General features: G+C 39.8%; 1 protein-coding gene across 1 annotated transcript; it reads left to right on the top strand.

Annotated features, from left to right (window-relative positions):
- Positions 1–3,562: 3,562 nt before the first annotated feature.
- Positions 3,563–21,052, top strand: LOC133411167 (major facilitator superfamily domain-containing protein 8-like). The gene is made up of 11 exons (XM_061693144.1): positions 3,563–3,842; positions 4,214–4,399; positions 5,794–5,856; positions 5,968–6,087; positions 7,218–7,297; positions 8,329–8,620; positions 14,192–14,265; positions 15,014–15,227; positions 19,958–20,080; positions 20,348–20,478; positions 20,880–21,052. The coding sequence occupies exons 1-11, from the start codon at positions 3,731–3,733 to the stop codon at positions 20,958–20,960; spliced, it is 1,476 nt and encodes a 491-aa protein (XP_061549128.1). The 5' UTR covers positions 3,563–3,730; the 3' UTR covers positions 20,961–21,052.
- Positions 21,053–23,667: the final 2,615 nt, after the last annotated feature.

Here is a 23,667-nt window from a genome sequence, read left to right as displayed (position 1 = left end):
ATGCATGTGTAATTCGATTTGGCAGCCCAGTGTTAGTTCTGAGGAGCAGTTTCGTGCCACATTCCAAAAACAGGCATGTTATGTTCATCAAAGACTCTAAATTGTCTATAGGTCAGTATGTGAGTGTGAATGGTTGTTTGTCTATTAGTGCCCTCCGATTGGCTGGCAACCAGTTCAGGGTGTACCCCCCTCGCCCAAAGTCAGCTGGGAGAGACTCCAGCTCTCCCGTTCACCCTAATGATGAACTGCACTATGGAAAATAGATAAATGGATTATTCCTCTCTGAGTGACCATCAAAACTGAGCAATATCAAGGTTATTATTGATGCAACTCTTGAATTTGTGCAGGAGTACTGTATACATGGCAGAATTTTTCCTATAATTTTTGTTGCATTTTACTTTTGTTTCTTTTTTTTCTTTTCAAGTTCTTGGCTCAGATTTCTTCTTGTTTTTGTGACTACTGACTCACTGTTATTTCACCACGGCCAACTGCTGTTTTAAACACAGCGTGTTAGCTGACCTGTCGCATTTAATCTAAGGACAGAAAAAAAACTGGTTGACAAAAGACGTAGTAAAAAATATTACTGTCAATATAAATGAGTTGCAATAATAATGCCTTTATACCTCGAAAAGTTGCCTTTTTAACACCATGATGATGCTGTGGAAAGGGGTTTCTCGAATGTAGCTCAATCACATCATCACAACCTCGCTGGTGTTTCCAACTTACATTGACTTCCTATTTTCTCTGGAAACAGCAATAGACAGACGCCAGTTGGAATTGGATTCAAGAGATTTATTTGGCAGACTGCCATAAACTGCTCTCTTGGACCATGTGCTCCCCTCAACAAAAATTGTGTAATATCGCAATGACTCTCAATCACCGGAAATGATGCAATTTGACTTAATTGGCCTGAAAATGCCCATTTATTTACTAAAAATCAACTATCTATGTTGACCTCTCTATGCCAGCCACATAAAGTGACAGTCAGAACAATTAAATGCTCCTGCACAAGATGGCAGAAGGTACAATTAATCCGTGTAGGCACTTGAAGCCATTTATGCAGCAGAATAATAGCTTTGTGTTCAACTAAAAAGGCCCAGAGAACACATTGAGTTGGTCAATCTGAGAGTAAAATGAGACAAAACCATCATTATTTCTTCTTACAGTGAACCCTCACATATTCGCAGTCGGACAGTCGCAAATTTTATGGTCAGATTTTTTAGGAGTGTGGTGGAAGTTTTCTTTGTTTTCCGCAAAAAAACCCCCCCAAAACCCTCACCTTTTCCCTGTTTTGCTTTGTTGCTATCTGGTGGCATCTTGGTGCCAAGTAACTATGTTGAACTAAGGAGAGGAGATTCATTTAGTCGGTCCATAGCTTTGTCTAATGGAAAAACAGTGCTTTGCCACCATCGTGTGGCATCTATAGGCAATTACTAATCTTTATTTATTTTATTTTATTTAACTTTTACTTATCCAAGGAAGGCAAGTGACATGAAATTTTCATTTGCAATGTTTACCTGGCAGCAGACAGCAGAGTAAAACAAAGCAAAATAAAAGCAAATACAAATATATAGATCAAAATCTGTACAGTGGGATATAGTTACATAGTTACATAATGGATTACGGTACATTACATGATAGCACACGGTGAACAAAAGATTCAAAACAGTGTTACAGTTGTTGAGGGCAGAAAATTGAAAAGAAGATTGACCAAAAGTAGTGTGGACTTTGGGAACGAAGAGGTTAATAAAACGACTGGAGCGGAGAGTGCAAGTGGTGGTATGTATGGTAAGCAGAGAACGAAGATAGATATTTATTTTTTTCGAAAGATATTACTTAGATATAGAGAGATATTTTTAGGGTTCCAATTTACTGTGAACATTTTGCGACATTAATGTTAGGTGGTGTGCCATCAGATCTTTCTCATGTAAAATATGTGCCTGGGATCAATAAAGGTTGGAAAACACTGCAGTAATTATGAGATTAAGTTACTTATGGTTTTACTTGCCTAACGTCTGTATTCCCACTCACTGACTGTGTGACTATGAGTGTGAGTGGTTGTTTTCCTCTACATGTGCCCTGTGATTGATCGGTGACCAGTCCAGAGTGTAGTTGGCCATTTGCCCTAAGTCATCTGGGATGGGCTCCTGGTCCCTGCGACCCATAACGGGATAAACGGTATAGAAAATGAATGGCTGACCAGATTAGATTAGTGCAAGCATACCTAATGCTGTGGACAGTGAACAAATTGTATGAATTAGCAATGGTAAGACAACGAAAGATAACGTGATGAAAGTGAGAGCAGGTGGTGTTCCTGACCGGCGGCCCTTAATAAGTAATATAGAGTAATTATTTTCAGGGCCAACTCCTCTGCCAGCATGTCTTTTTTGTGAAACAACCAACTGCCCAGGGGTCCACTAAAAGAGTTAGACAGATGGATTGAGTAGGAGTGGCTGTTTTAACTATGCCTGAGAGAGCGAGCTAGAGACATCTATAGCCAAGGATTTTCAACCGTGTCCTGGGTTTGTTAGCTGCAATGAAACAGAGCAAGAGGGCCCATCTTAGAATGGTACAGAACTGTGCAAATATTTGGGGCCACCACGGGCTGTGTTGTTTGGATTGGGGTGGTTGGGCTAGTTACGTCATGCTATTGGCCGTGTGTTTACTACTGTTTGTACACTTAATGTGTCGTTAATGTGTCATTAATGTGTCATTAACGATGTGAAAACACCTGGCATTTAGCAGTGACATCTCTGGGCTTCTCTATTTGCCTTCATCCTCATCTCAAGACAATTTATAGTTTAAATCAATTGTTATTTCTGGAAATATGCCCATCTTTGCAAAGCTACGTTTTTAACAATCCACAGTAATGTTAGATAAGAGATTGACTGTTGATGTAGGCCAGATTAATGGCTAAGGACACCTGTGAGACTGTGTGAAATGTAAAGTTATAAGTCCCAATGCTCTTGTACTATATATCATCACTCATGCACTGACACTTGTCCAATCCAATTGTTTGCTTGGAAGTAACTGTCGTATAAATTGAAATAATGAAGATTCGGTATACTTCTTGTGACATTTTTGTGGGTGGTGTGTCGTGAATTTTTTTTATATGTAAAATATGTACCTTGGCCCATAATGCTCCTGATACTTGGTGCTACTCGATTAAGCCAACAGCAAAGGCACAAATCCACAAATCAGCCCATTGAAGGTGTTTGAGCCAAAGCTTAACTCACAGTCAACATAAAACTGAACGAAACTGGACTACATTTGGAGCAGATACTTTACTGGCAATGCTGATTTTGCCATCAGTTACTCAGTGTGTTTGATGAAACTGTAGACAACAAAATAAATAATGTATAAAGCTCAATGTACTTGACTTCGCCTGGTAACCCGAGACATTTCCTTGATCATCAGGCCCTGAGCGTGACGCTGAGCTTCATCGCTGATGTGACTCTAAGAGAATTTCATCTTTAACATAAATACCAAATGGAAAGTGGACTACAGTACTGCTGTAATTTCAGACTGGACAGATTTGTTGTGCTCTGACCAGCTTTTCATTCTACACCCCGTGGAAATTCAACACATGATCTCTATTTTCATCATGCTCCAAAAGGACTGTTTCAAATGGTGCAACAAATTCCCTTTATGGTCGGGCTCAGGCAGTGTAATCGGACATGTGGTGTGTCTAATTATGTGATTTTACCACTGCACAGTGTTTCTGCTGCACATGTACAGAGGTCATTGCATAAAAAGTCACAGCACTATGGATAATCTCCAGAAGAGGAATCTAACATTTTTTACCATTGGACTAATATTTATGCTCAGCGGCATCGAATATGGTAAGTTCATCATGATCTTCAAAATAACCACTGGTGGGAAATAACAAAGTGCAAATATTTCATTACTGTAACCTAGTAGATTTTTCAGTTAACATTTTCTGATGACTTAACTAAATGAGTTGAATCAGTACTTCTCCTTTTGCCACTTTTCTTTCACTAGTCTCTGTACTACTCATCATTTACTTATACTACTCACTTGTGGTACAGTGTGAGTACTTTTGCCATCTCTAAAAATAACGTCATTAGAGCATTGACTAAACATTGAGAAATGTTGGCTCTATCCTCCCATTGAGGAGATTGCTTCAGCTTTTACGGACATATAATTCACACGTTGTTGTGGTCATTCAATGATCCCCTTCTGGTGTTTTCAGCTGTCATTCTGCCTACAATATGGCGATATCTCCAGATCCTAGAGGCGCCTCCATATTTCTTGGGTCTGGGTCTGTCTGCTTTCAGTCTAAGCGGGCTTCTCACTGGACCACTGTTTGGCTGCTGGTCAGACCGCAGCAGAACCACCAAGGCTATTATTCTTTTTGCCAATCTTTTTGAGATTGCTGGTGAGTTGGAAATCATGAACACAATTACATGATATAGTGATCGTTCAGTCACCTGGGGTCCTGAGTCTATTCTGATACTACAATGTGGATAGTACATGTTGGAATTTGGGATGTGTTTTCATCAAAGAAAATGCACATTAAAGTGTAAGGTGAAATCAGAGATTTGGTTCTAAGTACATTACACAGTGGACCCTCGATAAAACGGACCTCAATATGAAAGGATATCGGATAAAACGGACCGTTGGGATTGAAAAATGTGTCCAAAAATAGTTTCCATTTGTCACTTTGAATGCCGTTGACAAAGTCTGGTTGTTACAGAATTGGCTGTTGTTGTTTACTGGCGCCGTGGAACAATGGAGGCAGAGAAAGGGAATGACGCATCTCTGTATAAGCATATACCAGTGGTTCTCAAGCGTCGTGACCCTGCGACCTGCATTTTCCACATTGTTGCAAAGCCGCGACTCACTTTTAGAGAAGTTGAAAATACTACAGAGAATGTTTTGTTTAAAAATAGCCTCTGAAAACACATTTACAGCACATTATATTATTAAATGTTTTAAATTTTGATGTACCGCCAAAAGCCTATTGCTTGCCATGATATGTATAAATATATATATATAAAAGTATACCAATATAAGTCCACTTCAATTACCATTCTCCATGATGTCCGCTAGCCAGAGGCTGAGTAAACTAGCAGCTACAGCATGCGGCAATTTCACTTCCTGATGCTTACCTAATATATTCACTGAGGGAACTTGGTACTCCTTTGTACTGAATCCATGTAATGTTTTACAAACTGTCCGCGGCCCACTCAAAACGGGACCGCGACCCACTTTTGGGTCATGACCCACCAGTTCAGAATCACTGGCGCATACGACAGGGTTGTGCAGTTCCTGCTAATATCCAGCAACTTTGCACAGCCATTGAAGAGGACTGAGGCCATATTTCACCGGCCCCAATCAATCTTCTGGTCATAACAAGGGATTATGAAAAAAAAAAAAAAAAAAAAAAAATGTATAAGATTCCTATTCCATTTTTGATACTGCTTATTCATACCAGTTCCTGACTTGTTTTCTCTACCCCCCAGGACACTCCCAGTTCAGTAAAACTGCACATTTGAGAGTGGCCTTTCATTGTGGGTGGCCTCAGGATAATGTGCCATAATCATGTTGTCTAATAAGCAGCTTGATATGCTACACCTGTGAGGTCGATGGACTATTTCAGCAAAGGAGACGTGCTCACTAATGCAGATTTAGACAGATTTGTGAACAATATTTCACAGAGAAATCGGTCTTTTGGGTACATTGGTACACTGCTGCCTTAGTAAGTCATGTGTTTGTTTCACTCTGGGGATGCACGTTTGGTCCTAACGGTAGTTGTCATTGTTTTTCCAGGTAACTTCATGTATTTTATCGGCTATTCCAAGTGGCTGTTAGTAGGCAGTCGTCTTGTGACAGGTTTGACACACACACACGTACACACACACACACATACACGTGTAAATGCAGCAGCTGCCTATGGCTACCTTTGGCGTGTGTAACAGAAGGATGATGCTGTCGTCCTCTCAGGTGTCGGCGTAGGAGCGGGATCCTCCATCTTCGGTTTCCTGACTCAGAGCACCCGGCCAGAGGAACGAGCCAGTGTCTTTGCGGCCATCATGGCCAGTCGACAAGTTGGCCTACTTGTGGGTTAGTCGCCTCCCCGCAGACACATACCACTGGCGGGCCGTGTATTTGGTACCTAGGCCTTCAGTGGTGACTTAATCCACCACTATCATGTCGCAATTATAGAAATAATCAATACGATGCAAAAATCCAATATAACAGCACACAACTGTGCCGAATACATCCTCTGGTACAGTTCAGAACCAATATTTATCTGATATCATGATAAAAACATAAAACATTGAAATAAAGTACATCATACTCAGCAGATGCTGATAGACAAATGTAATAATCTGTGCAGATTGCTACAGACGTCTTTTGCTGTTCAAAGTTGGCTGTATGGAGTTTTGCTCTGACCAACTAATTAGAGGACGGAAAAATGCTGACGTCATGGAGGAATGAGGAAGAATACTCCAAATTATCTTCAATCACTAGCTCATCCATCCATTCATTTTCTTTACAGCTTATCCTCAGTACGGTCGCGGGCATCACTAGTTCAATATGCTAAAAAATGGCTGATTTATTATACTGTAGGACACGTCGCCAGCACGCCAACAGCGAGCTGTTCACATCAAAGTCTGCGTTCACAACCCCCCAAAACCTTAATGATTCACAAAAGTGAACGGCTGTGGTTGCACCATTTCCCCAAACTCTTTCTTAAAGGTCTTAGAGCCATGAGTGATGCAATGAATAAAACCATAAGCTGACAAAGTAGATTGATTGGCAGAAATGAATATGCACGCACTTACGTTCATGGCTAACCAGTTCCTTCTGCACCTAAGCATTACAGCGATCCGTTTTTAACAGGCTTACTTCAATGTACCTAAATATTTTCACAACTTACTGTCTAAACAAACATCCAGACTTTCAATCCTGAGGCAACGTGAGGCAATGTCACACGGCTCCCGAAGAGTGAGCGAAGAGGCAGAGTTTTACAATACTTACCAGTTTTTACTAGGTACTAGTTAAGCTTCAATAGCATTAATAAATTTGTTCTCAAGCTATTTTTAAAACTTTAAATGGGTTAACAATGCGTAAAAGTAACACACACACACACACACACACACACACACACACACACACACAATATCTCCAAGGTGGAGCTGTTGTCTTATTCTGTCTCATCTTTAAAGAACTTCCTCCTGTCTCTCCAGGGCCGGCGTTCAACCTGTTTCTGCGGCTGTGTAATTTCAAACTTGGACCCTTTGTTGTCAACAAGTTTACATCTCCTGGGGTAACAGCATCCTGATCAATAATCTAAGGTTCCCACAAAACGTCATCAGCACAGCGAGATTGTGCAGAAAGACTTAATCGTGTCCTTTTTTACTCCCTTGGAGTAAGAATATAACTTGTTGCTAAGACCTTCAACGACACGCATCGATCAACACTTCATTTTGTTCTCCTGCATAATTTAGAAGAGGAAAAACAATAATTTTATCCTCTCAAGGGCAAATACAGTTTTACAATGTTTTTTTTTAATTTATTTTATTTTATTTGCATATACCGTACATAAGCATGGGCCTCGAGTAATCTGATGTTTGGTGCATTGCTCAAGGGCACCTCAGCTGTGCTTTGAATCAAACTGCTCTCCACAAGAAGTCCCAATTTCCATAATTCATTACAGAGCTGAGATTTTCTTATTGGGCTCCCTAAGCCTCGCCCAAATCTTGTTTACCTCATTTAGCTACCTACAGAGGCGAAATATAAATAATTCAATACGAGACAATGCAGCTGTACAAACATAGCAATAAAAATAATGTGAAATGAATCTCATTGACAGTGTCGATCAAAATTGAGCATTTTTGTCTTTTAAAGACAAAATATTTGATATCACGCTTCTAATGCAGTGGTGTCAAACTTGCTTGCCCTTGGTAACGACAGTGAAATTCAGATTCAGAAAACTTTATTTATCCCCGTGGGACCAGCACATGCATGTATAATCGCTACAGGAAATCACGGTCCGGTACATACTTTGGTTTGAAGTTCATGGTTCGGTTCACATTGAGTAAAGGGATCAAAATGCGTAACAAATTGCTTATATTATGTATAAACACATTGAAAGCTATTTATAACGACGCATCAACAGCTTAAATCTTTTTACAATTTGTCTTCTTTTTAGGAAATTATTAAGGATGAAGTGCAATAGTAACTGTTTGAACAATAGGAATTATTATGCTGTAAAAATGCAAAATAATTTGTTATTGCTGTGTCAAGGTCAACGCTGTGTATGTATTTCCTGAATGTGTTTCCAATTCTTCCTCACAGCTCTTCATGTGCTTGTTGTGGTTGCTGCTCCAGTTTGTGGTCCTGGCAATCTACTGGGATTTACCGGACATTGACACCACAGAGGGGGCAGTCCTGATGATAGACATGAAACTGGAGGAAGACGAGGTGGATGAAGTCGAGCCTCTGATTGGATCGGATGGTATGCAGGTGCACACTTACAAAGCTGTCAACGCCAACCGGTTGGAGTCCCCCACTTCATCTGAAATGCAAACTCTCCACGAGGCCTCCTCAGTTGGATCCAAAGCGTTAGGTAACTTCAGCATGAGTGGAGGTGAGTAACCATCTTTTAGAATTCATTGTTCCTTTATTTCAGGCAAAAAGAGACATTATTCCTATTCCCATTCAAATTCAGATTTGTTTCATACATATTTCCTGGCACACACATACACGTCGATCCTGCAAGTGTAACTGTGGCATTATAGAGTAATCCTTTGCTGTATCCTTCACACAAATAAAACATATTTTTTAAATTTAAGGTTATAAATCACCCAGAATTTAAGTGTTGACAAATGTTTGGGTTGAGTGTAGTTGTTGGATTTATCTCACCAAACATTATAATGAATAAACACAAAAGGAATGAAGACGTTGGTCATTTTACTCATGAGGAGGGCGCATGGGAGATTGTTCAGGTTACAGCCTCTCAACACGCTCTAAACAATCTCCCCCGTCGCTCCTACATTTATTTAAAAATAGGAGGGTTCTACAAGACATAATATTCTAAGCATTAAGACACAACACAAAACATAGGACCAGACGACACCTGTCCCGTCCCCGACCACATCCGATCACGTCCTTGGTCAAGGCGCCCTTCCATCAAATGTTGCTGAGTCATCTTCTTGAAGGCGAGACATCTTTCTATCTAAATATTGTCCATAATACTAATGCAAGCTAAGCAAATAAATGATAACTACTAAAATATATCTAACAGTAGTATTACAATGTTATTATTTTTTAAAATTATATTCTTGCTTATGTTTATTTTAGACATAAAATCCAGAAATCTGTTCAACAGAAATAGAATCCAATTATCTCCCACTTTTTAACAACCCCTGACCTCGTCCTTTGCCGAGGGTTCATGTAGCACATTACTAGATATTTTTAATTCTAATCTAATTAGATCATACAGGTGACATTTGAGATCATACGTACAAAATGCAATGATCCTTTGCTGTAATACAGATCTTTCTGTTAAAATTGTTTTTATTCATTTTTAAGCTTGCATTTTTTGTGTGTGTCTTGTGTTCAAAAAGTATTTAAATAAGTGTCAAAGTGACTACAGTGTGTGGGAGAGGTATTTTAAGGGTTAAACTACAAAACAAATGTTTTTATTTTTAATTCTGTTAATATTACACACATACAGTATTTTTTATACATTGCCCATAAAAAAAAAATACAGGAAAATGCAGTATGGTCACAACAAACCACAACACACGTTTTGGCCATAGTTCCAAAAGGTATGTTTGGCACAAACACGACACTGCTCATCACCGACAGAACACCATGCTTACAGTCAAGTACGGTGGTGGCAGCATCAGGCTTTGGGGCTGTTTTTCTTCAGCTGGAAATGGGGCCTTAGTCAAGGTGAAGGGAACTATGAACAGTTGCAATTAGCGGTCAGTGTTAGCACAAAACCTTCAGGCTTCTGCTCGAAAGCAAAAAAATGTCAGGAAAAGTCTACTAGAACAGCTTAAAATTATTTGGGGTTAATCAGACACGCTTTAAATTGTGGCAGGTGTGTGGTAACTCTCATTAAACGTGAGTTTCAACGTGACTGATTAACTCTGAACACAGCCACGCCCTCAGTTATAAGAGGGTGTGCACACTTGTACAACCACATTATTTCAGTTGTTTATTTTTACTTCCCCTCTCAAAAAGATTAAAGAAAAAAAATCAATTGAGTTGCACAGGTTATAGGTCACGATCGCTGTAGGAAAAGTTTTGCAATGATTTCACTTGAGCTCATTTTCTTTACACCACAAAAACCTTCCATTTGAACAGTGTTACTTTCCAGACTGTCTATAGTTATTGTTATTCTAGTTTACCCAGTAGTCCCCATTAATTTATGTGAAGTCGTTAAACAAGCACAAGTGAATGAATTAAAGTCTTATTTGGCCCAAAAATGACTTTATTTACAACAAATCTTGTATCTTTGTCCATCTATCTGTGTTAGCGAAGTATCGTATCAGGCAGAATAATTAATGTTCTTCCAGTAGTTGGCAGAAGGTACAATTAACCTTTGTATCCACCTGCTGCCATTCATACAAGAGAATAATAGCTTTCTGTTGAACTAAACAGGCCCAGATTTCACACTGAGTAAATTTGTGAGAAAACTGAGACGAGATCAGCATTACTTCAGTATACTGTATATATATATTTTATGTGCCATTTTTGTCCGGTAGGGTCCTGTGAGCTTTTTTTTCTCATGTAACATATGTGCCTTGGCTCAATAAAGGTTGGGAAAACTTACCCTGCAAGATTAGTCTCAGTTTACATGTAAACAGCCATTGAAAGCTTGCATTGATTATCTATATTCCATACTGTAAGTTAGTGCGCGTGTGTGTATTGTACGGAATTTGTGCATGTATCAAACCCTGATATTGATTCTTTCATTCTGTGAAAATGTGGTAAAGGAACAGCTAGACGGACAGCACAGCGCCTTTATTGACTACGCATGCTGTGTCGACTCGAAATGGAGAAAGAAACGGTCGTGCGCTCGCTCAACGTTCTTCTATTGATTTTCTTGTGGAGGGAAAAGTTACGACCAGGCTGGAATATTCTGCAACAAAACAAGGGAGCATTTGCATTCCTATCAACAAGCGAGCTTTTTATTATTGATCTTATTTCTGAATACAGTCATAGATTCAACAGTCCACTCTTGTTTAGTTCTGAAAGAGGGTTGATTTTAGACAGTCATTGCAGCAGCAGAAGGCTCTGCAGTAACTTTCTGTCTAATGTGAGTCTGCAGCACTCTACAGCTTAAACGTTTCGCTCCGTAGGGTGGAGGGAGAGCTTTGTTCATTGGTCCAAACTACATGGAATGTGCTCATCATTCATTAATTCATTCATCTTCCGTTCCACTTATCCTCACTAGGGTCACGGGCCTGCTGGAGCCTATCCCAGCTATCTTCGGGCGAGAGGCTGGGTACACCCTGAACTGGTCGCCGGCCAATCGCAGGGCACATAGAAACAAACAACCATTCGCACTCACATTAACACCTACGGGCAATTTAGAGTCTTCAATCAACCTACCACGAATGTCTTTGGGTTGTGGGAGGAAACTGGAAACCCGGAGAAAACCCACACAGGCATCGTTATCAGAATCAGAATCAGAATCATCTTTATTTGCCAAGTATGTCCAAAAAAACACACAAGGAATTGGTCTCCGGTAGTTTGAGCCGCTCTAGTACGACAACAGACAGTCAATTGACAGAGAACACTTTTGTGCCATAAAGACATTGACAAAAAAAAAAAAAAAGTCACTGCGCAATAAAGGGTTGCTAGTCTAGTAATGTCTGGTAAAGTCTGGTAATGCCATACTGTGTAGTCCAGTGATTCTCAGTGTGGATACGTGGGCTCGCTTTAGTGGTATGCGAAAGAATCACTGCCTAACCACTGTTCAGTTGTATTTAACTTTAATATTTAATACTTTTGCATTTATTCTTTAAGAACTGTTTGCTTAAAAAATAAAAATGTTTAGCTACAACTTTTATGCACAATACACAAATATTTAAGTCATGATTTAAGTAGAGATTTTTTTTTAATTCCTATATTTAAGCGCATCATTAATGTTAAAACTGTGCCTAATTTTGCAATGGTTTTCCACGCAACACAAGCGCGGCAAGAACATCCACACACGAAAGCCTAACTGAGAATCGACAAACTGTGTGGCAGACGTGCTGACCACTTGGTCACCGTGCTGCCCCAAATAGCAAACTATAACAACAATAATCATACTGTGAACTCTTTAACCTTCTAAAAGTGACTATAAAATTATTACAATACAGTGGTAGTAAACCGTCAAGGGGTTAGTGCATTAATATTTATGTGACACGAAAACTAGCTATGGTGGGGTTTTCATGAACTATTTAGACTTAACAAGATTTCATTAGTTACTCCAATTAGGACTGCCTCCAGTGAAAGACGTTTCTCTGCCCTTAAATCAATCAAAACGCACAAGAACAACTAACTGACAACTAACAACTAACAGACTGCTACTTGAATGGCTTAAGAATCTAAAATATCTAGTCTCGCAGGGCCAAATGTCTTGATATGGAAACAATTGTCACACAATTTCCATATCAGCATGGAAACAGGACATTCATCCTATTGTAAATCAGGTCAATTGTTAAGGTCTGTCAATAGTAACGAAGGTTAAAAAACTAAAATAAAATTCAAAAAGTGTGGTGGCACTTTTAGGAAGCGCCGTTCCCTTTCTTACGGAAAAGATGCCATTACTCTAAAATGACTTGTACGGCATTCTATTTCTGTACTTGAATCTCTGCCTTCGGTAACATCAGTGTCTGCACTTTATAGCTGAGGCCCAACACCTCTTCAGATCCTTTGGACAGACAAGAAAAAAAATAAAGTCCTTGTATCGTACTTTTATGCATTTGGTGAGGCATACATTTCTATTCTTTAAACTGTGGATTAACTAGCAACTATTCACTGTTCAATGTAACCAAATAAATCCTTCATTGTGAATCAATTTGAGTGTCATGAGGAGCTTTTAAAAGTAGCAATTACTTTACTGTACATGACATTTTTGTAATACACAAGTATGTTCCAACCAGAAACCTTTTCCAGATCATGCTTATTTTATTAGATCTATTTAATTAGGTAAGGGCTGTATTAAGTTATACAATCTAGAAAGAACACTTCTATTACTAAAGGCTACATCTATTAATAACGCAGTACATCATTGTAATGGCAATAAATCCTCGAATCGCATCGCCACTGCAAGTGAGGTCGTTGGGTCGGGAAACAAATGAGCACCAAGCAACAAGCTGTGGTTTCTCCTTTGACAATATCATAGAATGTTCGTTTCATTTTTAAAGAACACATTCCAAACATTTTTTTGTATGTTTTTCTTAGGGGAGGCTGAAACAGATGAATAGCATTTCCATTCATTTGAAATAGGGTGTTTTGAGTTACGGGCGTACTCACGGAATAAATCAAACTCATATCTCAAGCCACCACTGTATCTTTATTATATTGTGTGTGTTTCAAATAAATTGGACAGCACCTTAGTCAACCCTATTGTTTGTAAACGTGCTCTATAAACACACTTGGATTGGATTATAGAAGCAACGGTTGACACCGTATTCAATCTCATTATAGATTAGATGTGAAGGTGTAAATAATGTGTTGAGTGACTGTACATTTTTCACTGATTGTAAAGTCACATAGAAAGCATGTGTGCATCCAGAACTGTAATACCAAGCAGTTCCCTTCAGCCATCTGGCTTATACACATCCAAATTTAGCAGCAAGCGTAGCTCAGTTTTCCCTCCTATCCAAATCCATTTTCAACAATTCCTTCTGGAGAAGATAAACTCAAAATTTGGAATTGATTAGAATACACTTTGTTCTTGTCTTTATTGCATTTTGGACAGAGGAAAAACAAGCAAGCCATTAATCTCCCACGGAAAACATTGACGGGCCAAGTTGTGCACAGCCTGCCTCTTCAATCGTAACTCACCAACTATTTTTTTCTCCTTTTCTCGGCATAAATTGCCAGTTTAAGCTTTCAATTTAATGGTAGCACTTGAGCTGATTTTATGATATTTTTTCCCTCTTTGGATGCTCAGTGCAGCTCTCTGTCATTTTTGTTTTTCATCCTTTAGAGTTCCTGAGGGAGGAGGTGATTGTTCTTCTCACAGCTCAGTTCATCACTCTCTTCAATCAGACTGCGCTGGAGGTGAGATCTGCCACACAGCCCGCACCCATCAGCCCGAATCCCCCAAAGTCCACAATTCACGCTGTTTTAGGCAGTCGGAGCCTCATTCCGACCCAAAAAATAGATCAATATGAGTAACAGAGCCGTCATTCTCAGAATTCAGCTGATGTGAAGCACATTCAGAATCTCGGAAAAAAAGAACATCAAGTACTTGTACCACATACTATAACTTAACCAGAGGTGTCAAATGTACTCACACTGTCTACTTAAGCAGAGGTACAAATACTTGTGTGGTTATTATATTTGTGGTTGTTTTCAGGAGTATTTTTTTTTATTCTTCATGGTCATTATAATGATCATCAATTATTAATGGTATAACCGATTCTCAAATTTTTCGGGGGGAACTTATCCCCCGTTATTGGCGGAACACCCCGCTTCTTCGCGGTATCTGTTTTTTTTTTTTTTTTTCACACTCGAGGAAAAAAAATATGATATGCAGTATTCTGGCTATCACCCTTCACTGATTGACTGGCAGAACTCCTTTTAGTTGGTGCTTCATAGTGAAGCATGCATAATCCATTTTGAACAGCCCCTTGGTTCTACTTTTACAGATGAAGCGTTAAACTACTTTGACAAAATGGTCTTACATTGACCAGGATCGCCATCTGGTTAGTATGAAAATAGAAAAAACGCGAAGAATTGCTCTCATGCGGGCGTCCTCCTTTTCACTGAGTAAAGCATTTCATGCCTTTGTAACCATATGTTTCAGACCATGGTGACTCCTCTGACGCAACGCTACTTCGGCTTCGACGAGTTGGGCAACAGTGTGATGTACAGCCTGTGTGGGGTGGAAGTCATCCTGGGCTTCCTCTTTGTTCGCTGGCTGAGCGGGAAGGTGGCCGACCGTGCAGTGCTGGCTGTGGGCCTGGTCATCTGTTGCACCGCCTGTATCTGGTGCCTCGTGTTCCTCTGCAACCTCCGAGGTACTAACCGGCCCAGGCAACACATATACAGTGCTGTGAAAAGGTATTGGTATTGGTATTTTTGCAAAGTTTCCCCCCACTTTAATGTTTAAGATCATCAAACAAATGCAAATATCAGACAAAGATAACCCAAGTAAACATAAAATGCTGTTTTTAAATTATGGTTTTATTTGTTGAGGAAAAAGCTACATGACCCTGTGTGGAAAATGTAATGAGCCCCCTTGTTAAATCATGAATTAACTGTGGTTAGTCACAATTTTTGAGCCAATCTCACCCAAGCCTGATTACCTCCAGATCTGCTAATCAAGAAATCACTTAAACAGAGCCCGTTTGACAAAATGAAGTTGGCTAAAAAAGTTGCAACAAAATGCCACGATCTAAAGAAATTCAAGAACAGACTAGAAATCTGTCAGTCTGGGAAGGGTTTCAACACCATTTCTAAAGCTTTAGGATTCCAGCGAACCACGGTGAGAGCCATTATCCTCAAATGGAGATAACATGGAACAGTGGGGAACCTTCGCACGACTGGCTGTTCTACAAAAATTAGCTCAAGAGCACAACAACGACGCATCCAGGAGGTCCCAAAGGAAACCAGGGCAACATCTAAAGAACTGCAGGCCTCCCTTGCATCAGGTATGGTCAGTGTTCATGACTCACCAATAAGGAAGCGACAGGGAAAAATGGCACCGTTGGCAGAGTTTGCCTACCGAGCAAAAAGGTCGGCGGAGATGCATTCAAAATGGACTGCACTTCATCCTAGAACACCTCGACGGTGCGGGGACCTACGCTAGGATCCTGTTCGTGGACTTCAGCTAAGCTAATTTAACCTTTTTTTTTATGTTGTTTGGTTTTGTTCATGCAGGACCCCTTGTCAGTTCAGTCCTGACTATCCTGTATTTAGCTGTGTCAAGTGATTTTTTTTCTCCTCCACAATGTGAGTACTGTGCAAGTTAATAATATTTTATGTGCAGAGATTTTTTTCCCCCTTGTACAGTTATCAAAATGAATAGACCATTGTACTGTATACAGCTGTACTTTAAGTATGTCAGAGTCTGTGGTTTTTCATCTTAAGTAAAAGAGTTGAATCAGTAGTTTTGCTTTGACAAGACTCATTTAGTATCCGTTTTGTATATATATTTTGTATTTCTGTAAAGTGAATTCAGAGATTTGTTTCTAAATACATCACATGTTTGAAAGTAACTCCTGAAAATGTGCAAAGACTGAGAACTATGTAGAAATCAATCGTGGCCCTTAAGCGTTAAAATATTTATCACTATTTCAGTTTTCCAGTGACACACTTTGGCATCCAGCATAAGTCAACCCACCCCCACTATATTAGAGCTTGAGCAACTTTCATTGCATCATCAATTATCTGGCACAATTGCGATATGCAGTTAGTTAGCTGATTGCTATGCTTACACCCCTAAAATGCATCTTCCCTTCAATTAGTCCTTTAGAGTGCCTTGTTGTTGGCCATGAGTCGCGCAGGCCTCTGTGAGAAATGTCAAACCGCGATGAGGGGAAAGAAGGGGAGGGGAAAAAGCTTGACTTGACAGCCAGCATGGGAACCAGGGTTCCGCGCTAGTGTGATCACTTTAGAGTGCCTCGTTGTCTCAATGACTCGTTAGGATATATTCCAGCCACTAGGGCTTAAAGTGGATATATTTTCACGGCTAAAACATGTAGTTATGCATAGGCATAAGAAAGACGTGAGATGAAGTAGCATCCATTTTGTCAGGTTGTAGTAGAGGTAACTAACTGACAGTCTCTCAGGTGTACTAAAGTGGGAGACCAACATCAGCTCCATCCTCAAAAAGGCCCAGCAGAGGATGTACTTCCTGCGGCTTCTGAGGAAGCATGGCCTGCCACAGGAGCTGTTGTGGCAGTTCTACATAGCAGTCATCGAATCAGTGCCGTGTTCATCCATCACAGTCTGTTTTGGTACTGCCACAAAAAAGGACAAACTCCGACTGCAACGGACGATCTGCCGAAAAAATCATCGGTACCCCCCTACCCACCCTTGAGAACTTGCACGCTGCCAGAACAAAGACAAGCGCATGCAAAATCCTCTTGGACCCTCCACATGCTGTCTTGAAGTCTTGTGCAAAAGAAAGACATTGTAGATGTTTGAAGTTCCTATGGGTGCTTTATCCCGATCTCCCGCCATGGAGTTCCACTCGTCACTTAAACCGGAAGGAAGTGCTTCAACCTGTTTTTGTTGGTTGGTTGGGCATAACCCCTAATGCCTATAGATGCCACATGATTTTTTTTCTTGAAGAATATGTCTCTGTTCTCAAATCATTACCACTTTTTCCTCTAAAACAAATACGAACTTGTGATTCTAACATTACAACTTTTTTTTTTTCTGGAAACTAAGCAACATTTAGGGGTGCACATGGTCGTTCTGTTTAATTGCCGTTAGGATTATAAGAGGGACCTTGGAAAAAATCCTGGCTCCCAAACATTTGCGAACCGCCTACTTTAGTGGCTGTGCTCTGTAAATGATATCACTCAGCATTTGTAAGGCCATCTGGAGCTCACTGAGGCAAACTGGATCCCGTGTCTCCATGTCGATGTGAGTCTGCCTCGGCGTGTCACGTTTATCACTGTGATGACAAACGACAGGTGCCGGGGCGGGAAATTGCCTGAGTACATATAAAGGGATTACGGTAATCTTGTTAGACCAGAATGCTATTTGTTAAAGCATATCATACATTTGTAAACTATTTGTTACAGCTGAAACAGCAAAACAAAGAAACCAATCTCAATGTTGACGTACCTGCAAATGTGATTTTGTCTCGGACCATTTAGAAGCATGTCTGATTGATAAAATTGCATTTTGAAAATGAGATTACAGGCTTTCACTTGAGAGAGGAACATCCAAGATTTTTGAGTGGGCACACATTCACACAAACATGTGCGTGATGCAGAGCATCCCTGAACAAAAAATGGGAGCTTGGCAGAGGTTTCGTTTTCAGATAGAGCTCTTTGTGTTCCTGCCAAAATATTTGTGGACAAGGGAAGGACTGGAGAAGTGAATAAAAGATCACAGTCTATCAGAAAGTAAATAACTGACATTTACCACTGAGATTTCACAAGTCTACAAATCCCTGTTCAAATGACATTTTTTTGTGATAAAAAAAATTAAACCAAGATAAACAATTTCAAACCTTTTTCGACCATTAGTGTGACCTGTAACCTTTACAACTTAATTGACATTTTTAAAATTATTTTCTTTTTATTTTTGAGAGGGGAAGTCAAAATAAACAACTGAGATAATGTGGTTGCACAAGTGTGCACACCCTTTTATAACTTTGTTAACCATCCATCCATTTTCTAAGCCGCTTCTCCTCACTAGGGTCGCGGGCGTGCTGGAGCCTATCTCAGCTATCTTCGGGCAGGAGGAAGGGTACACCTTGAATTGGTTGCCAGCCAATCGCAGAGCACATACAAACAAACAACCATTCGCACTCACATTCACACCTACGGGCAATTTAGAGTCTTCAATTAACCTAGCATGCATGTTTTTGGGATGTGGGAGGAAACCGGAGTGCCCGGAGAAAACCCACACAGGCACGGGGAGAACATGCAAAGTCCACACAGGCGGGGCCCGGGATTGAAGACCGGTCCTCAGAACTGTGACGTAGACCCTCTAACTAGTCGGCCACCGTGCCGCCCACACATTCAAACGCATGTTATATAGGAGTCAGCACACAGGTGCCTCTGATCAACACCGAATGTAGTTCAGCTCTTCTAGTAAGCTTTTCCTGTCATTATTTTTGCTATCGAGCGGACGGCTGAAGATATTGTGCTAACACCGACTGCTATCTCAAACTGTTTGTAATTCCTTCCACTTTGTCTGAGGCTCCAGTTCCAGCTGAAGAATAACAACCCCAAAGCATGCTGCTGCTGTCACCGCCATGCTTGACTGTCAGCATGGTGTTCTTTTGGTAATGAGCAGTGCTGTGTTTGCGCCAGGAATTATGACCAAAAAGTTTAATCTTGGTCACATCGGACCAGAACACACACACACACACACACACACACACACAAAATCGAGTTGTACAGAATACAGGTCACATTAATGGTGGAAAACGTTTTGAAATAATTTTTGTGCGTCTTTTTTAAATCACAAAAACCTCATTTAAGCAGGGGTATGTAGACTTTTTATATCCACTGTAGGTTTCTCAGCTGCATTTTGATTGTTCCTGGAAAATGCTATTTTTTTATTTTTTTGCAATAATATCATGTTGCTTTTATTTGAATTTAATGCGAAAAAAAATCTGGCTGTGGCATTTTTAGATGCCTATCACAAAAACTACAGTACAGCATTCTCTTTCACTCATTTTTTATATTCCAATAGCAATGTACTATCAACACAGATACCCCTGCTATGATAAGAAATCATTCTAAATTAAAAAAACAAAAAAAACATGTTAATCTATTATTATTATATTCTTTAAACCAAAAAAAAAAAAAAAACAACAACAACTAAACTCTACATCCATCCATTCAATAAATAAATCCGTATTGCTTGTCCTCATTAGGGCTGCAGGTGAGCTGGAAAAGTACTGTATAGATACTATTCACAATATTTACATTTGTTGAATTACTGTACGTACGAAACAAAAATCATCACTGCTAAATCGTGTACGCTATCGACAAAGCAAAGGAGGGTAGAAAAATAAGAGACTACTTTACAAATAAACTTGCCTTCCCTTGCCTTCTAGGCAGCTACGAGTGGAAGCTGTCGGCCTTCATTATTGGAGTGTTCCTGCAGCTGTTGGGGCTCCCGTTTGTGGCAGTGTCTCAGGTGTCTCTCTTCTCCAAAGTCACAGCGGAGAAAACACAAGGTGACCTTGGCCGCACACACGTAGCGAAACCACAGTAATATTATTTTTGAAAATATATATAGTGTAGACTATATAGGTCGGTAAACAGTACACGAAAAATATGTATATTACAGTGAGTAGGCAATAGGGAAAGGAGTGAATGATTCCGAACGCAGTTACTCCTAATCACTATAGTATAGGGATTTTCCATATAGTAGACTAATGAAAAATGAAAAAAAAAAGTAATAATAATAATGGGAATGAATTGTGTTCTGGTGTCTCCAAAAGGGTTTAGCCAAGGTGTAAGACGATCAGTCGGGGGCCTGGCCACCATCTTGGGTCCTTTGTGGGCTGGAGGCTTGACCAATCATTTATACATAATGATAGGCATGATGTTGGGTCTCCTCTTATTGGTCGCAGTAAGTGTCACTTTTGTTATTACCATGTTTTCTTTGTTTTCCACCACTCCCCACCCCTCCCCGCGATTATGGAATTCACCTATACACTTTTTTTTTTTTTTTTTCTGTGGAACCGTTCCTCACCTACAGTATTTATGTTTTTTTGTGTGTGTGTGTGTGCTCTTTCTGAAATGCAAGAAGAGAAATATATTGAAGTGGTATGATTCAACTGTTGTAAGATGTTTTATATGTCCACACCCCAAAAGTGAAAAAACAAACAAACAAACAAACCAACCAACAAGAAAAACAGCAACACTGCTTTGGGATACACCTGGATGTAGATGCCTTAACTCAACATGTCTTTAATAGCCTTTACTCGCTGTTCAATTCTGTAAAGCGGGATTGCGTGCTGTATGTTTCAGTTTATGACGGCGTTGTCGTACGGCCGCCTGACTCAGCCGAGAGTTGCGCAGAGTGCACGGAGCTCCGACAGTGGGGGATAGACGGAAAGAGCCGGAAAAGGCTTCACACAGAGGGGAAGGCCCTTCATCTCCGAGAAGAGAGATGAAGGGCAGGAGGACTGCGGAGGAAAAACTTTTGATTTTGAAATAAAACATCTCGTCATCAATGGTGGGAAGTAACAAAGAACAAATACTTTGTTACTGTACTACACATGATTTGAGTATTTATATTTCTGAAGACTTTCTACCTCTACTTCCTAACTTTTGAAAACAGATATATTTAAATTGTGTTCTCCTTACTTTGCCATAACAAGCTGTTACGGTTTTTCAATGTGTTGTTTTGTACAACAACAGCAAAAGAAACACATTCAACAGGTAAGGTGTATTTTTTTCCACTTATCATTAGTTAATTCGTTATGTTGTTTGGTTTTGTTCACCCAGGACCACTTGTCAGTTCAGTCCTGACTATCCTGTATGTAGTTGTGTCAAGTGATTTTTTTTTATCTCCTTCACAATACGAGTACGGTGCAAGTTAATAAAAGAGAGAACTATTTTCTGTGCAGAGGTTTTTTTCCCCTTGTACGGTTATCAAAATGAATAGGCCATTGTACTGTATATAACTGTACTTTAAGCACATGTCAGAGTCTGTGGTTTTTCATCTTAAGTAAAAGAGTTGAATCAGTAGCTTTGCTTTTACAAGACTCTTTTAGTATCAGTTTTAATTTAGTCTCAATGACCCGGTGGGATACATTCAAGCCACTGGAGGCTTTAAGTGAATGTATTTTCACGGCGCAAACATCTAATTTTGCGCCGCGTCGGCATAAGAAAGATGCTCGATGAAGTAGCATCCATTTTTCCAGGTCGTAGCAGAGGTAATTAACTGACAGTTACTGACGCAGCATTTGAGAGCGGAGACAGTCGCTTGGTTTGTCATGATTCTGAAGCCTCATTTTATGTCCTTGGCAATTTTTGTAATCATTTACATTTGAAAAGGTTGTTAACAACATTGGTTTCTGTAGGGTGTCAAAGACATTTATTTTCACTTTAGAGGGACTTTAAATAAACTACTGAGTCTGTACTTTTTTAACTTAAGGATTTTCATCAGTACTAGTACTTTTATACTAGAGACATTTCTGTACTTCTACTTAAGTAAAGAGTCTGAGTACTTTTGCCACCTCTGGATTAAATGAAAGCTTGTCAGACAGGAGTTGAAATCCTCTACATCAGGGGTGTCAAACTCAAATTCATGGTGGCCCAAAATTAAAAATTAGGACAACGTCGAGGGCTCACAAAATCACTGCGATGTGCATGTTTCCCTTTTCTGCAGAAATGTAGTGTTAAAGTTTATCACTGACAACAAACTTAAATTTTGCTTAAACACTGAATCTGGAATAAACAAACTTTAATATTATAAACACGAGAAATCAAATTTCCGATAAATGACATTAGTGGTATTTGTTTGTTGTTTTGTATTTAAATAGATAACAAAGTCTTCTGTCTCTCTATCTTCGATTTATCTTTCTCCAACTACCTTTCTTTTTTATGAAAATCTTTTTTCAAAGGCCAACAACAAAACAACCCCAAAAAATATGAATGTCCTTCTATAAAAATCCAAACCTCAAACTATTAACTATTAACTGCCTAGGAGTTGATAAAGGGCATAAAAAAAACAACATTAATTGAATTATGTTATAGTCTACGTTACAGCCACGTTGCTCCGCACACGACAAACAGGTCTGTCTTTTACTGTAGTGAACAGATAATCTGCCTCCCACCTGTCTTGGAAGTTAACCGCTTTGCATCTTTCGTTTGGCCATTTTTGGGAAGGGGAAGTGTAAATCTGCTCGAGGAGACTAGTAGCAGAGTTGCTAACGACTGCAACAGAAAGGGAAGGGGTGTTCAGCGGTCAAGACTGATGGGCCAACACACTAGCAAATCATTCTGGGATTTGTAATATTAGTGGCGCATGTGCTATATACTGGCGGCCCAGCTGTAATATACATTTGATATGGTCTTGTGGGCCAAATCTAATTACATCGTGGGCCAAATCTGGCCCCCGGGCCTGAGGTTGACAGAAATGCTCCGCATGTCTTTGAAGCTTCACTTCCTGACTACAAGATGATATCGTACACAAGGGGGCACTGTTGCTCTCATGGAGAAGATTCATAGGGGCGTAATTGAGGAAGAAAGTGATTCTTCTCCCAACTAAACTATTTATACTCCTATGTGTTGATGGAAAGATAAGAGAAGAGGTTTTTCCATGTGACCCAACTTCTCATTCCTTGGCGTCAGTCTTTTTCTTTCTGTGATAAAAAGGGGGTGGGGGGGGGGGGGGGACTTGAAACGGTTGACACGCTGAGTGTAAAAGTGGAGCTGTCAACTGTCTTATCAGCTTCACGACAGTGAGCTGACAGGAGCGCATGTTCAAAAATAGTGATTGCAGAATGCTTAATATTTATTTTTTTTAAAAATGAATTTTTATGGCTCAATCAAAACACAAAGCCTTGACTAAAGCACAAAGAGCATATCTGAAAATATACCAGCATGGCCCAAATCATACTTGTCTGTTGACAATATTTATTCATTCACAATGATAAACTTCATTTTCCTTATTTGTAATTCAGCACGCGTCAAGTTGTTAGCTGTGCACAGTCAGCCACTTGCAGGTTGCTATTGTCCCTCAAGATGAGCTGCATGCTACGCATCACGTGTGTGTGTGTGTGTGTGTGTGTGTGTGTGTGTGTGTGTG

The sequence above is a fragment of the Phycodurus eques genome, chromosome 13 (assembly GCF_024500275.1).
Source record: "Phycodurus eques isolate BA_2022a chromosome 13, UOR_Pequ_1.1, whole genome shotgun sequence".
NCBI classification, from domain to species: domain Eukaryota; kingdom Metazoa; phylum Chordata; class Actinopteri; order Syngnathiformes; family Syngnathidae; genus Phycodurus; species Phycodurus eques.
The sequence above is the reverse complement of the archived record's forward strand: the minus strand, read 5'-3'. Positions and strand labels throughout refer to the sequence as shown.